This window comes from Haplochromis burtoni, unplaced genomic scaffold (assembly GCF_018398535.1).
Source record: "Haplochromis burtoni strain Fernald_Lab_line unplaced genomic scaffold, NCSU_Asbu1 Contig_70, whole genome shotgun sequence".
Taxonomy (NCBI): Eukaryota; Metazoa; Chordata; class Actinopteri; order Cichliformes; family Cichlidae; genus Haplochromis; species Haplochromis burtoni.
In genome coordinates, this window is record NW_024582431.1 from 471,007 (window position 1) to 488,251 (window position 17,245).

At 42.7% G+C, this 17,245-nt stretch overlaps 1 protein-coding gene across 1 annotated transcript; it reads right to left on the minus strand.

The window, feature by feature from the left end:
- Positions 1–838: 838 nt before the first annotated feature.
- Positions 839–16,822, minus strand: mri1 (methylthioribose-1-phosphate isomerase 1). Its single transcript, XM_005925091.2, has 6 exons — positions 16,094–16,822; positions 14,927–15,150; positions 9,225–9,394; positions 8,960–9,136; positions 8,637–8,861; positions 839–6,469 (listed from the first exon to the last, which is right to left on the minus strand). The coding sequence occupies exons 1-6, from the start codon at positions 16,223–16,225 to the stop codon at positions 6,336–6,338; spliced, it is 1,062 nt and encodes a 353-aa protein (XP_005925153.1). The 5' UTR covers positions 16,226–16,822; the 3' UTR covers positions 839–6,335.
- Between the last annotated feature and the right edge of the window lie 423 nt (positions 16,823–17,245).

Below are 17,245 nucleotides of genomic sequence, written 5' to 3' on the forward strand. Positions count from 1 at the left end.
ATCGCTATTCCAAGTTCAAAAGAGTCCTTGAAGCCATAAACGGTAGTGGATGCCCACTGAGCCTGGCAAGAGATTTGAAAAATAAACCTAGCACAAAAACTAAGGATATTTGTGTTTTGTTGATGATTTCTTTGTTGTGGCAGAAGGGACCAACACAACCACAGTGACTGACTTGTGACAAATGCTGGTTGAACAGCGTGTGGCTGGCTGGCCATACACTCATCCACTTATTCCATTTCAAGGTTGTGGTGGACATGGAGCTTATCCCAGGTGACACTGTGAGGGGGAAAAAAAAGGTAGCACATACTGGACAGGTTGCCAGGCCCTCACAGCTAACACAAAGAAAAGAGAGCCATAGTCTGTTCAGTCCACATCTACAGACTGTTTAGAATCACCAGTTAACTTAAACACTTGAAGGAAGCGTTTAAGCTAACTTGAGTTTGAACATAGACGTCTTGCTGTGAGGTGGAATTGTTAACTCCTGTCCCTCTAGGACTGCCATCCCAGCAATTTTATCCCATGTCCCCCAGTCTGCCAAATTTCACAGAACAATCTGCAGAAAAATCCTGCAGCCACTGGTTACACATTTGACCTGCACGGGAGGCCTGCTAACAAAAAGGCCTCAGTTTCCCAGTGAACATATGACAAAGACCAAGTATTTGGGAATGAAATGCTCTGGAGAGAGAAATCAAACCCACACATGTTCAAAACAGGAACCTTGTTGTGAGGTGATAGTAGCCCGCTCATCGGCGCCTCTGAGGCCAAAGACTTGGTTACTTTTTATGTCATCTGTCATGTATTCACAATTTTGCTCAATAAATGACAAAAAGGCAAATTCTACTTGTGCATTTTTGCTGTGGTTTTACTTCTTTCCTTTATTGATGTGAAAGAGAAATCTCTTAATTTATGACTGCACTTTACAGCATTATATTCATATACGTAAATATATTAAAAAAAACAAAAAACAAAAAAAAACCCAGTTCAGAACACTTTCCACATGTTACAAAATCAAACCCAGACCAGGTGATTATCAAGAACAACAACAACAACAACAACATACTTGCACTTAAAGAGGCCATCTGAACAACACTCCTTCCATGGTAAATGCAGACTGCACCAATCGCTTTATAATGCATACACATCTGCTATGATTAATCGAATCAACTTGGAAAGTACGAGACAGGCGGCGCTGGATTTTGGCACCTCATTATTATCCATGTTTTGGCCTTTTTGGAAGGAGAGGGATGCGTTATCGCTTTTTAAAATACGGCATTATATTGCTGCTGCTTAAAAAGCATTAATCCATAATACAGAAATACAGTACTGTGCAAAAGTCACCCCTCATTTCTTTACATCTTGCTAAGAAATTGGAAATAACTGCACCAATTTATGAAAACATGGTAACAAATATGTAAGTATATAAGACAAAAAACACTTTCTGCTGTAGACACTTCTACAGACCGGCCTTTTCTTCTTTTGTCCACTTTCCTCAAATTTTTTAAGAACTCAGAGCACTCCATGCTGAGATGTGCAAAATTTTTGGCTAACAGCTATTCGGGAATCACATTGCTGGGGCAAATATACCATTTTACTATTTTATGTAGCAGCCAATGTCCCAAGAAGAACTTTGAAAGACCTTTAGAAAGCCTACAGAACTATTACTCAAGACCACTTAAAATAAAATAAAAAAAACCAACAAGAAAATGTGGCTTATTAGAAGTGAAATATAAAGAAATGAGGGAGAACTCGAGACATCTGCAAGGTATTGTAATTCAACTGCAACCTAAAATAACAGACGAGCCTGAATCTAGGCTACTTTGGCAAACTAAAAGCACCGCCACAAATTAATTGTCACTTAGCGTTCAAGATACAAACGAGTGAAAATTGTAACCCATATTTCTTTTCATCAACCTTGTCAATCTGCTCTGCTGCAGGCTGGCGCATTAAGTGCTTGTGTTCATGCATTTCAGTGTTCGAGTCCGTGCAGGCAGACGGAGAGGTAGTGCGTATGGTTGAGGAGGCCTCCCCAGTGTGGTGCTCTAATGGCCTAGTCACTAGGAATCACAATGAAATCATGAAATAAACCAACAAACCACAGCAGAACAGTTATAATCATGACCTACAGACAAACAAAAATCTTGTACCTCTTAAACAGAAATGACAGGCGGCGCATCTAACGGGCCATAAAATTGCTACATATGTCAGGAAAATTGTCTAAAATCCCACCCCCCCCCAAAAAAGCATGAAGTCTTTGACTTTACAAAACGAAAGAAATTTTTTAACACTTGCGTGTGACCTACCAGCATCTTTGTGAGTTGAGGTTTGATGGGTGAGCGAGGTGATGATTGATGAGGAAGAAAGTGAAGAAATGAGCTTACATTACAGCATATTTTAAGATATAGACAATAGACACTGTCGTAATTATTGATGTTAAGCTTTTTGTTTTGTTTTTTTAAATGATGTTTTCTCAGAACCTCCCTGTGGTCCTGTAGAGTAGAGAAGTTGTGTAGTAGACAGTCAATGTGTGAGGTGGTGGTGCCTGTGGCCAGACCTCTGACATCTCTCTAATCGAGTCAGTAAATGCATTTACATGCACATTACCATGCTGGTCTAGAGCACTGCTTTTCAACCTTGATGTTAGTCATAACCCTGCGTAATTACAGTATCGCGTTTCCGCTCATTTCTGCATCAGCTGAGCCATCTCCGCAGTTTCCGGCCATTTACACTGAAACTGACTGACGCACATAGGAGTACAATCACGTTTCATGTGTGTTTATATGCACACATTTCACCATTATATGAGTGTGCAGGTAAATCCACTCACTCACAAAAGAGTGGTGACACTGTGTGTGTGGGAGTGGGATAGCATTTTCTGACACGGAGCATAAAAATCAAAACGCTGTCTGTGTTTTTAGGGCGTCTTTAACAAGGTTTTGTTCTTTCTGCACGAGGCAAAAATGTTTGAATAGGCATAAAACACGCCGCCAACAGGCAAGTCTGAGATTTCAACATGCCATCGGGCTTTGTATTTTTAAATGAAACAAAAATGTTACCATTCAATTGCTATGGCCGAGTTTCAGGTAATATACAAGGAAAACCACAAAACAAAAAACCAGACTGCGACGCAGTGCAAGCTGTGAATTTTGAAAATCATATTTTCCTTCAGGAATTTCTGCTACTTTTCACAATCTGAAGTATGTGCAAAGGACTCCTCTGCACATCTGCAGAGGAGCCATTAGGCCTGTGATTGAACAAAGACGTAGGCTAGATCTAATAAAGCCTGAAAACAGAGTGAAGAGATGGTTCAGAGGTCTGGTTTCCTCTGAGAGCACTTGAATTACAATATGCTGAAAGGTTATTAAAGGATTTTTTGTCTAATAACCACAAAAAAATATTACTGCCTGCCTCAGCCTTTAAGCACTCTGGCAACACGATATGAACTCTGTTGAAGGACGGAGCGAGGGGACTACTGCCTTACATCAGTAAGCTACAATCAGGCTGCACCTGTAAGGCAGCAAACAGTGTGGACCTGGTGACTTTGGGTAAATGATTAGGTGTCAGCACGCAGATAAGAGACGTCTGGGATGTTTCTACGAAGCCTCTCGCAACGACAAATGCACCGTAAGCTCGCAGGCCAGGTGGCAAAAATTCAGTGCATTCAAATCACGATACAAGACCTCAAACACAGGCTTGCATCAGTCAGTCTGCCTAACGATGCTGGATTTATCAGTTAGTAAGTTGGCAACTAACTTGAAGGACGGTCCAAATATTGGGTGTAAAATTTCAACTAGTATTTTGTGTGAAAATGCTTTATTTTCTGTTATAAATGCACACATATTGTTACAATGCTGGATGCTCATAAAGGGATTTCTTAAAGGTCTTCCATGGACAGGAGCTAAAATGGCTTGTTTCAGATGGCATATGAACTGGAGGATAAATAAAATAAACAAGAACTATTTTTAACTGTGAATCATTCAAATCTACTCTACTAGAGCCCAAGAATAAAAATATGGAAAAAAGCATAATAGGTTCCCTTTAAACAACTGCTATATTGTTACGATTTTCATTCTTTTCCTGTACAAATAGTTTCAGCACTAGACGAGTTTGGCATTTCCTACCATTATGAAATTCATTTTTCCTTTATAGTCCTGTTCTTTCATCAGGATAGAGAAAAGAAACTCAGGGGCCAGAAATGTCAAACAATAACTTCTGAGAAAAAAAAACAAAACCTTTGTGTACTTCTTGATATCGACCTGCTTTCAGTCGCTCGCGGTACAGATTTCGGTGAGTCGCGAGCATGTCTGGGAGTTTATGAGGAGGGTTTAGTCCAAGCGGTCGAAACACATTCGAAGGTGAGCGCAAAGGCAAGAAGTGGCTGAGTGTCTGACGTCCGGCCCCAAACGAAAACAACATTTATACGACTTAAATGTTACATTCTCATTGGTGGTGGCGTAAAAGTACATAACGCAGAAGATGCCCTCCATCATAAAGGAGTAGTTCATGCCCCCACAAAAAGAGACAGTCAGCTCCTGCTCACCCCCACATTAAATTTGTGAGTCTCTCAGGTTTGTATGGCCCAACTAGTTAGTCTGAAATCTAAGACTTCACCTTTAGACTAAGTTTTGTGTCTCTGACACTTTGAAACGCCATCACGGTGTCAATACTGGAGGGCTTTAAAACTGCATTGGTTTGTTTTCCACACTTTAGTGGCAAAACAAACTAACAACACACAAAATAACAGAGATATTAAAAGAGTATTTTGGTATTTATTTGGCAGTTAAGAGCAGCTTGACATAAAGGCAGAGATGTGGGTGTATGACACGCAGCAAAGGACTGAACACTGGAGATTTCACTCACATGGTTTGGAATATAATCATTAGGCTGCTTAACCCAATGTTAAAACAAGCCATCAAGGCGGATGTGTTAGCAAAGCGGTTTGTTATGATGACACTGTGGTCACAGAGCAACCTAACCATTAGCTTGGAGTCAAATCAAAGCAACTATCTCTTTCTTCTACTTGTCAGCTGTGTCCGTCTGCTGCGTCACGCAGAGCAGGAAGTGTGAGAGTAAAAATCCTTTTTTGTGCAGCTTTTCGTGTGTTGAGGCTGATGTAGTTAAACGCACCATCTGGAGAGAGATTCGTTTCTAAGCAGGAAAGCTGACATCGAAAAATTATTTTAAAGTCTTGACTGATGTGGACACAAGCCAACAACTAAACCTTAATTTTGAGGCAAACTACTCCTTTAACTCCTATTTTTTTTTAATGATTCTTCCTTACAGAGAAGGGTGACAGGCAGCCCAAAGTGCTGACCAGCCTCCAAACTCCCCGGGTCTAAATCTGATCGAGCGGCCGCGGGATGCATCAGAAAGAGACCGATCTGGACCCGTTTCTGCAGTGGTTTTAATGCTGTGGCTGATCAGTTTATACAAGTCTATTATGAGAGTACATGTGTGGTATGATACAGTATAACTGGGAAGAGCAAAACGCAAATAAGGAGTGAGGTATAAAAGTAGCCATGTGACGTTAAAGGCTTCAGCTGACTAGCGTGACCGATCGTTCAATTATTTTGACACACAAAATTCTTCCATATTAAGACTATGAGCTAAAAATGTGAATTTGTCTATTACAAAAAAGTTCCTACACTGAGCAAAAGAAATGAAATGTTAATATAACATTTTTAGATGCGAAATGTATTTTTTACATAACCGCTTATTTGGATGAAAAAGCGGCGCGTTTCACGAGCGGGGGTTAGTTTCTACATATGTACACACTACCAGCAAGGATATATATATTTACAAGTAGGTAGCAGCATTTTAGAAACCACGACTTGTTTCAAATTAAAGAACCAGTCGTGCTATTTAGGCTTTCGTTTTATTCTTTAAGTTGTTACAATGTGACTTTCGTAAGGTCGCATATAGGTTTGTTTGCCAAATTGAATTTCTGGGTTCGAGTCCAGCTGAGCTTTTTTTTTTTTTGTTGGTACAGAAGCCATTTGGAAAGAGAGAGAGGCTGAAAGAGACAATGACAGATGCAATGGAAAGCTTTGGAGGTGAAAGGTAAAGACAGAACAGGGATTTAAAAGAAAGGGGAGACCGCACGTGTGTGGCTACTCGACTCCCTGCAGTGAGACTCTATGTAGCTGTGTATGTGGAAAAGTGACAAACAAGATTTTTTTTTCCCCTGTGTGCACCACTGAATGCAACAGTGACTGTGTATTGAACAAAATTCAATTAGAAATACAACTGTGCGGCGTCTGTGATGATGAGAAAGTGTCTCTTAGTGTGACGTAAACGTGCAGTGGTGCGCACGGACCAGCAGGAGGAGCCGAGTGGCTCTAGAGGGCAGTGAGGCGGCCGGTGAGCGCCGCCTGGAGCTCAGAGGGGAGGAAGACTCCCAGCTCTGTGATGATGCCCCCTGTGATGAGCTGGTGAGGGGTCACGTCGAAGGCCGGGTTCCACACTTCGATACCTGCAGGAAGCGTCCGGGAATGAGGTGTTAGTCACACAACACAATTCACAGGTTATTATAATGCAAGTGCACTAACGCGTAAGCTAGCTGTACTGAACAGAATATTGAGAATTAAAACCCAGTTGAACGGTCTGACACTGAGCCCAACGTGCTCCTTGTCAGTTGTTTAAACATTGATTTAAACAACAAGATGAAGATTGATTTAAAAAATAAAAATCTATCATCAATATGAATAATCATGTGTCGCAATCTGTTGCTGTGATGAAAAACAGTCTCGTCATATTGAAGATGTGAAGATTCCTGAGTCAAAAAGAGGCTTGAATAACTTTAAGACTCTGTCTGAAATAATGTGCCTTAATGTGAGTTTTCGAACACTGTCTGCACACTTAGGATTAAATTATCATTAAATACTGCCAAGCAAAACAGACGCCCAAAAAGCTTAAAGTTTGACATCTTTTCCACTCGAAAAGACCCGAATCAGTCTTACTTATGTACAAAAACTACAAGTAGGTCATAATAAAACATACTCTTATTTACAGTTGCTGTTACTGCATTTTTGTCCCGGTCAGAAGCAGAATCATTTTAAAAATGTACGTTTGTGTTAGGTTTTCCGTCTTTTCCTGTTAATACAAACTGAAAGTGGGTAAGCGATGACTGAGTGGACGCTGAGTGGACTGCCCTCTTGTTTTTAAACTAAACATCATGGTTTTAAGTGAAATGTGTTCATATTTCTCAGTACACTGGATTAAAATGGAGGCTGTGCTCTATATTTACCTGTCGCCGGGGTAAATCATAGTATCGGAGCTCCACTGATGATAGCTTTCTTTCCCTAATCGCGCTACAATCAGGGTGAACATACTCAGAGTTGATTTAACTAAGTCTGATCAGCCTTTCTGGATATTCAGAGTCTCCCACAGTTAGACTCAGAGTTTGTTGAACCTGCTTTCTGTCTCGGGTTTATTATTCCTTCAAACAGCAGCAGGACTACACCCCACACTGCTCGTTACGCATTTCTTTACTGTGGTAAAGGAATGTTTAACGACTGCAACAGTGTGGTTCTAGTACACCAAAACCTTAACTAAAGGTTAATTCATAATTATTAAAGTCTGTGGGGAAAGTTAAAGAGTGGAAAAAACGAATGTGCAAGCACACATCCTCGTCCCCGGGGGCCTGTGTACTCATTAATTCAGCACAATTACTGTGATGTCACTGGGTACCTAGAGATTAAATGACTCAACTAAGCTCTCACAAACTCAACTAAAATACATTTTCAAGGTTTGACCCGACAGACTCAGGCTCAGGTCCAAAGGGCTGCAAGTCAGACTCAAACCTGGGCTTCAGCCGTAAGGTATATGGGCACTTGAGCTCAGTAGGGCTGCTCTGAGCACTCCAAAGTGCATAGCATTAATATATTTACTGATAATCCAGGCTTTAGTTTGCCCTCACACATTTCCACTGTGTTTCTGTCCAAGCACAGGCCATTTCCACACATGAACTTTGGCCAGCTTTGCACAGTTGTTCTTTCTGTAATGCAGCGCAGAGCAGTAAACAGTCTGCTTCAGATGCATGCGGTTCAGCTGAAAGGAGCTCCCCATGTAGAGGCAGCTAGACACATGACACCCACTCACTAGCACTGAATGCGCCGGACTGTTAGCTCCATAATTTGTTCAGCAGCACATGACATCACACAGACTTTGTACTGGAGAGCTGAGAGGTTAAAAACCAGTTAAAGTCCCACCTGAATGCGTCTGACATTTGCGGTGTCACGTACACCTCTGTGGGCGGTGGTGCATGTGTGAAAATGACTCTGTTCTCTTATCTCTATCATGCCACTGACTACTAAAGACGCATAAATGGCAGGCAAGAAAGTTCAAGAAAGAAAACCTGGCGAGAAAATAAAAAGGACGATGACAGAAGAACTTTGTGTGCACATTAGTGGCCACAGGGCGCCTCTGTGCAGGACATATGAGCTAACAGCCTCCTTCACTCTGGCACTTACGTTTCATGTGATGCCAATTTAAGTGTGTTCGGTGCTTAAGCCTCTGGGCTGACTTTGGAACTGGGCCAAGCTCATCTCCTCTCCAACCTTGATGCTTTCCTGTCGATACTCTACCGAGCTCGCGCTTATTTAAGTGCTCTCTCTGCACAGACATCTCTCACGCCTTACCTGGGGCAGCGATGGGAACCCCGTTTATAGAAGTGAGTTCCTCGGGGGGGCGCACTTCGATGATGATGTCCCTTCCGCTCTCCAGACTCAGGTCACACGACGTGCTGGGTGCCGCCACATAGAAAGGTATCCCATGGTGCTTAGCGGCGATGGCCAGCTGGTACGTGCCGACCTTGTTGGCTGTGTCACCGTTAGCAACCACCCTGTCTGCACCCACCACCACAGCTGAGGGAGAAAACAGCAGAAAGGAAGTCTTAAGAGAAAAAAAAAAAACGTGAGGTTTTAGTGAAGTGAAGGAGACGTGATGGGACACAAACACACACCTGTGATGTCCATCTCCCTCATGGTGAGAGCTGCCATGCTGTCTGTTATAAGCGTGGCAGGGATTCCCTCCGCTACAGCCTCGTACGCCGTCAGTCTGGACCCCTGGTTGTACGGCCTCGTCTCTGTGCAGTACACGCGCTTCAGCCTGCCCAGCGCGTGGAGGCTTCTCACCACGCCTACACACAGACTCGTATCAGTTACAGTGCTCTAAATATTTCAACAACCACCTTCTTTTCTCATTCAGAGCCAGCGCTCCAGTCTCACCCAGCGCCGTCCCGTATCCAGCTGTGGCCAGCGAGCCGGTGTTGCAGTGTGTGAGGATGGTCACCGAGTCCCTGGGGACGCCAGAAAGGATGTGCTGAGCTCCATAGTTACCGATCTTCCTGTTGTCATTGACGTCACGCTCCAGCATGTCTTCGATCCAGGCAATTACACTGCAGGAGGGGGGCCACAAGAGGTGGGAATTGAGAAGAGGATATATGTCTGCCACTGTGGGCTCAATGTGTCCATCATATCTGCAGGAGCAATACGGCTTTGTGTTTCTGTTTGTCATGACTTTGCTTTCTCCGCTTTTCTCATACACAATCTTTTTCTTCATGCTGTTCCTTCTCTTTTTCTGCCATAGCTGTGCCACATCTCCCTCATTTTCTCTCACTTTCTTACATTATTCTTGCTGCACAGTCTCGATTCTTACCTTGCAGACACGCATTATCAAGTAAACACTTGCACAGGTGTTTTTGGAGACTGGCCCACAATTCAAACCACACCAAGTTTAAAGTAACATAAATCTTCCATGGTTACCTGCTAGGTCTTTCACTCCACCACTACAGTGTTTCTCTTTAGCCCAACTTATTCTCAGATGAATGGACAGGTTCTTATATAGAGCTTTTCTACTGTACACCTTATACAAATATGCCTCATTCACCCAGTCACACAATCACTTTTCTATGCTTAAGTGCTTTGCATCTAACATTCACACTCAGAGAGTAACTTGGGGTTAGTACCTTGCCTAAGGATATGTGGCATGCAGGGATCAAACTACTATCCTCTCCATTAGTGGGTGACCTGCTCTACCTGACCAGGTCTCTGAGCTACAGTCACCCCAAGCAATGTGCCTCACTGCTTTGTAATGGAAATCTAACATATTTATTTAACACATAGGAAGAGAGCTAGTCACCTTTTCAGTTTCCTCAGTCTTTAAAGGGACACTTTGTTTGGACAGGGCTCGAATGACTCGTAAGTCAGTGTTCCAAGTGGCTTAACGAACAAACCTCCGAAAATGTTCAGCTAAAAAGTGCAAAAAGAGTGAAAAAGCAGCCAATGTCCAAAGAGACCTTTTGACTCCTTGAAAGCAAATTATAACGAGCGTGCTGCACAATACCAGCTTAAAGGTCCTTTGAGTGGATGCTAACGACTGACATGGCGTTACTTTGATCCCTGACCTAAAAACAGTGACGAAGACGAGGGCCCCCTTATGTTCAGCCCACTGACACGAAAGTCAGGAAAACATTCAATCACTGATAAGCATAGAGGCCAGTGACTGATGAACTGAAACACTTGCTTCTTAACTGGAACAGTTACCATGAAATGCATGTATTGGTGCAACCGCAGTAAATATCGATTCATGCTTTGGCACCAGCATTTTCTTCTTTTAACTCTACGTAGCTTTCTGCATCAAATTTAAGTGAATCGCTGCCTTGAGGCCGGGGTTACTGTAAAGTAGATCACTCCCTTCTGTCAAAAACAAGCTGCATCATCTGCCTCTGACAGACATCATCCACCTAGACTGAACGTTTTCCGTCACCAAGAAACACCAATGCCTTTCACACGTGTTCTTTTCCACTTGTCTGAAAATAAAAACGAATCAAATTGCTATTCAATCACTATTTAACAAGTGAACCCTGTAAAAATTACCACTTGATAATTTGGTTTTAACACTAATAAGCTGCAAAAATGTATACTATTGATGCTTTCCAATTTTCACTTCACAACTGATCCGATAGCTTCCGCAACTTCTTCAACAAGACACCTGCAGCTGGTGTTAAATGAGGAAGTGTTACAGCAGCAACTAACTCGGGAGACACCATTCAGGAGGAAAACTGAAGAGCCGAGATGATTTCATGTAACAGAACAAGTTCATACAGAGCAAACAACTGAAAAGCTGACAGTAGAGCCTGACCGATATATTGGTGTGGCTGACACTAGCTTTACTTTTTCATTTATTTTTTGTATTCTCATTTAACCCTTCTGAGGTAAAAGAGAAAACTATTTGCTAGGGCTGTGCGATATGACCTAAATCTCATATCCCGATATAAAACATCTATCGTCCGATAACGATATAAATCACAAAAAATTTAATATTTTCTGTAAATTCTGTGAATCTCAGGTAGGTGAAGTGTTTCCAGCTGGGCGTCATGTAGCTGGAGTCGAGTGTTTTAACCGATGCATGAAACTATACATTTTTAGACATAGGTTGTAACGGCCGCCGTTTTCTTTGTGAGTATTTATTACACGGCGTGTTCTGGGGCCTGTTCTAACGTTTATTTTTTAGCACCTGACGACTCTTTTTTTTTTTTTGCTTCTCATCCGTCAATACTCTGCATACTTTTTCACGTGATTCCGTTTATTTTGAAAATTCTCAACAGGATCTTGAGCTTTATTGTGAAAGTTTTATGTGGAAAATAAACAAGCGGACATGCGATGGTGTTACCGTCGTTGTTGCTAACGACAACCCATAAAAACAGGTGCTTGTCCGTCTGTAGTGTGGTTATATTAAATATAAGAGAAAGAGAGAACTTTAAGAAATTAATATAGCCACTACAGTGACCATCAAAACGATGAAAAAATTATTGCCGTGAACAGTTTATTTTGCGACACCACGAAACAAACGATAGCATAAAATGAAACGATAGACGTTTTTATATCGTCATCCGACATATATCGTTATATCGAACAGCCCTACTATTTGCGGATATGCTCGTATCGACGTTTATGATGGCCAATAAATGAAAATGGAAAAAGTAAAGAACAGACAAAAAAAAACGCCATTCAATCATGTTATGAGCATTGATGCTGCATAGTTTATCTACCAGAGGAAACTCTTTGATCCGAGCAGTCGGGCTGAGTGTAAACGAGTAATTCATGACTTGCTGTGGCAAAAAAAAAAAACGATTATTGCTGAACAGCACCGATATATTAAGACTCATAAATAAGTACACATAAAAAAAAAAAAAAGTGAAGTGTTTGTTACGCATGTCTGAATTAAGAAAATCTCACCTGATGTCAGATATCGCCAAATATTAATATCAGTCAATATCAGTTGGCAATTTTGCTTCTGCATTCAACAGCATAAAGTCTGTGAATCCTTTAGGAAAATGAACGTTTTTAAAATGCAAATGTTTTTTTATTCCTGATGAAACTTTTACAAAGCCAGCTATTCACAATTTGTACCATTCTTTAGCAGATGTGCAAATCACAGAGTGAAGGCATGTGTCCACATAGCTCTGCATTTCCAGCAAGTTACCCACTACTTTATGCAAAACAAGGAAATCTGCAAATCTTTGAATCATTGTTAGGACCCAAAGACCACGTGGCTTATTTCCCGCCTCAAATGTTGGAAAGAAGGTAACTGGATGTCTTTAGGAGTTTTTTTGTCTTTGTTTTGTTGAAGACGTTTTAGAACTGAAGAAACGTCTTGGATAAGAGGCGTAACTTTCAGAGAGTCCCAGGTCATAAACCCCTAGTGGGGTCTGTCCTGTTTGGAGGCGTTTCTAGGAGCCGTTAACCCAATCTTGGTCACACGAGTCATTGCATGAGCCAAGGTGGTTTGGGTAATTACCATCACCGTGGCCGACGACTAAAACCTCTGAGATATTGCCCCACCCCGCCATTGTGCGAGCTATTGAGGTCACATAAGGCGAGGTGTGGGTGCGAGTTCAAAATACCTGGGATTCAGGAATCCACTGTATGTCATGAAAGCCTACACAGACACATCCATCAATCCATTTTCTGCAACTTTTCCCAGACCCGAAGACAGCACTTCACCTTTTTTAGGGTTTGGCAGTGCCAATTCTCATTCTTTGCTTGTCACTCTCAGCTGGAAAATGCCCCAGTGTAAGCTGGAGGTCATCATTTAATGAAAGCAGAAGACCCACAAGAATGAAAATTCTCTCCATAAAAGTTAAATGGCACCTCTAGCAGTGTCCAACTCGAACCAAGACCGACTTACTGCGAACAACATGAACCAAGCTCTCACTGTGTGCCTAACAGCAGGCCACAAACCGCAAACCGGTCTGGTGGAAACTACTGAAAATCTGTAAAACTAGTCAATGTCCATCTCAAATAAAGATAACTTCAACAACTGCATGGATTATTTGTGATACCAAATGATTTCAAAAAATACATTTGTCCATTATGAGAAAGTTTTCATTTAAGCTGCCATGTTGATTTGGGTTTGAAATCATAAACCAGACCACACAAAGCGTTTCTCCGATCAGGTGAACTCTTTATAAGCCTGTAGAAGATCTAGAACATCTGTCAGTCATCGACTATCTAACTGATTGTCCATCACGTGGCCAATGCCGGGGAACGGAGTAATCTCTCGCATGACATAACACCAGTCCAAGGGAAGTACCAGAACTCATGATACGATCACGGTACGTTGCAGACAAGAATAATATTAACACAATCCATCGATTCTGTAATACAATCCAAGCAAGATGTCCAAGATACAATTAAAACAAATATCCTTAAAAAGGGAAAAGGCTGGAATGTCTTTTTTTTCCATAGCATTTTTGTGCTTCTGTGTGTGGCTAACAGGGACATGGTTAACTTGTTAATCCACCTCCATAATGCAAAAAAATCCAGAAGTGAGCTACCAGTGCTGGTAAGACAGAAACCCTGTGAGTTTATTTTTCACTTAAAGCATGAAGACAAAGGCCGGCGTGAGAGCCGTTTGCGTAAACAAAGAAGAATGATCTATCCAGCTGTAATTAGGGACTAAAAGTGGATTTACATCAGCTGAACAGATACTGAGAAGATTCACCTGATTATTTACATTTTTTTTTGGTTCAACCAGTTTTTTTAGTCCGTTTTTGAGTGTAAAAAAGCTCCCCTGCGTGTCCTCCACTTGTCTTTTACTCGCAAACGCACACACCGTGAAACAAAAAGTTCAGGAGATGAGACGAGCGAGAGTCTCTGCAAACGTGTTTACATTAAGTTCTAATTTAAAAATCAAACACGCAAAGTCAACAGACAAACACCGCCCGACGTTTCACTGTAGCTGCTCCTCACATTCATTTTAAATAGCACAGAAGGTATGTGCATCTCATATGTCAGCCACATGTGGAGACTCTGACATCAAAGGGAATAATAATAACAGTGTTGCTTTAATGCATTAGCGAAGAAAACATGCTTTAAAAAATAAAATTAATTTAAAATCACTCTAACCACCAGCAACCCACGAGATCACTGCCCATTGGTCCAACACCTCAAAGAGAGAGGGAACTCCTTAAGAGCCCCTGCAAACCTTCAAAGAAACAATGCAGTACCGGTATATACTGCTATACAGACATCATCCCCCACTCCTGTTGTGCACTTCATCCTGCTCATCTTTACTGGCACACTGCTGCGTTTTCTGACCCCAAACCACCATCAGTAGACCAGGAAGTAATGTGAAACTATCATCAAAAATATGGATCAGCAGCATGCATGTGAATCGCTGATCATAACAGCAGAAATGTATCAATTACTCCACAGAGAGGTTTTTTTAGGTAGATTAGAAGTTGAGAAACCAGCCAAAGATTTTGGTTGGGATTGATCAGTGTAAGGTGGCCTACAGGTCCCGGAGTAACAGACGTGCAGGACCCGAAGAAGAATACTGTCTGTTATCCGATTAATTAAATGTGACTCCATTTATTTTACAAAACATATCAAACATAACCAACAAACCGCAAACTGTTGTCTACCTTTCTCTGAGCTGCTCAGAGTTCTTCTCCATACTCTCATTCTCTGCAAACTCCATCAGCTCGCGGGCGGCGCGGCCCATGTTGACGGCGGTGGGCCTCGCTGAGGTCAGGTGACACAGAGACTCCCTGATGAAGGTCACAGGGTCGTCACCTCCGGCGCCTGCCCGCAACTCCACGGCCAAGCTGAGACAGCCAACGATGGCGATGGCCGGAGCCCCGCGCACCTGGAGGAAAAAAGGAAGAGGACAGTAGTGTTCATCATCATCATCATCATCAGTTTTAAAGAGGATGATCAATGTTTTTCCAGCACAAAGCTGGAAGTGGGTGAACACAGAGCCAAAAGTTGTCACGACAGCTTTGATTAAAATGATCTCATCTCCGTTACTGGAGACATTTCTCTCACTACCATTAGACTTTATTAACATGACATCACCCCTCTGCTTATGGCACATTCCTTCACTCTGACACACACACACACACACACACACACAAAGGATCAAACAAACAGCTAGTGAGTGTGTGTGCAACTCCAAAGACAAAAGGTCTAGTGTCTTCTTGGCTCTTATAATAACAACAATAATAATGATAATAATAAACACCTTAAAATGCTCCAGCTGTTACAGAACTTGAGCGTCTTACATGTATGTGAACACTCAGGTATTTCAGGATTTCAGGTGTGGAGACAAACTGGAGCTGGAGGTGTCACCGAGTGCAGCACAAAACCAAAAAACGCGAACAAAAAAAAAAACCCTGGCAAAGGTCATTAATAATTCATCAATAATCTCTCCCAAAGAAAGGAGGAGGAGGAAGAGAGGGGGGAAGGCATATTTCATGGCTGGGTGGCTCAGTGAGCGCAGACACCCAGTTTTATCGCGCTTACACATGATGTGAAAACTATAAATAACGGATGGTTTAAAGGTAGGTGAGACGATGCTGCAGGTAGGTCCAAAAACAAAAATACAGGCCGACGGCGGCGAGCACATGTATGTGTGCCTGCATGCATGCAGCGGTGAGAGCACAAAAGACCCGACACATACAAAACACAACACAAAAAACCCCACACATGCATGACGGGACTGAATGCACATGCGGCAGGCGTGCAGGGCAGGCTGGGGGAGCGGGTGAAAGGAGAAGGTTTGGAGAAAGGGGAGAAGAAGAACCCCGTACCTTCATGGACTTGATGGCCTCGTAAGCGTCCTGCACCGAGCGGATGTCATCGTAAACGGTCTGGTGTGGCAGCAGCAGCTGGTTGAGGATCTGCAGAGACCCGGTCCGGTAGCGGATCGCTTCTAGCGTCATGACCGAGCAACGAGGCAGGATAGCGGGAAGGGGGGTGAGAGGGAATAACGCGGATGGACCGGTTGCCGGCGGGTGCGCGCACACGCACTCACTCACTCACACTTACACACACACACACACACACATATATACACACACTCGTTCTCCCTCTCTGAGCTGATCCACGCTGAAGTGACCGCGGCCTGGCTGTCGGCAGTCCCGTCGCAAAGAGGAGGAAAGTGTAGCGGGAGGATGAGGAGGTGCGAGTGGGACGGAGGAAGGAGAGGAGAAGGTGGTGTGCTGTCTGCTGTATGGGAGGATGAAAGGGAGAGGAGTGAGAGAAGGGCTGGAAACCTTCACACACACACACTGACAGACGAGCAGGAAGGCAGACACGGAACCACGTGTTCATCCGAGCAGGAAGCCCTCGCCTCGGTGTCCACGCCCACTAAAGTCTCGCGGGGTTGTCCAATTTCTTTAAGGCTCCCCTCTTATGCCTCTGTGCGCCATCCCTTCCCCCAACATTTTCCTCTTATTTTTTTCTTTCCCCCCATCTTTTGTCTCGGGAAATTTCACACTCACGCACGTTATTAGCATAACACCAAAGAACCACGAGCTTCCCCCAACAACAGCAGACTCCTTCTGCAAAGACAAGTCTATTTTTGTCCCAAGATTTTATTGTTTCTGTCTTCTGGCGACACCTCCTCCCACCAAGCACCGCATGCTCTGTGTGCAGTAATCACTGCAAAAACCAATCCAATATGTTACTGGAGTAGATTTCAGTGGGGGATCCTCTCATCGGGACTGTGGGGGCGATGCCTGTTAAACACAGTGCAGATATATATATAATCAAGATTATTATAAATGGAAAAACAAAAACCGGTTAACTGAAATAAAAATATAAACTGGACTTTTGCTTAAAAGGGAAAACCAACAAAAGTGACTTGTGAAGTTTGATTAAAATAAGCACTGCAAAAAATGTATAGGAAATGTCTTGAGTCCAACATGCAAGTACTGAGTCACAGTATTCGTTTTTATTGT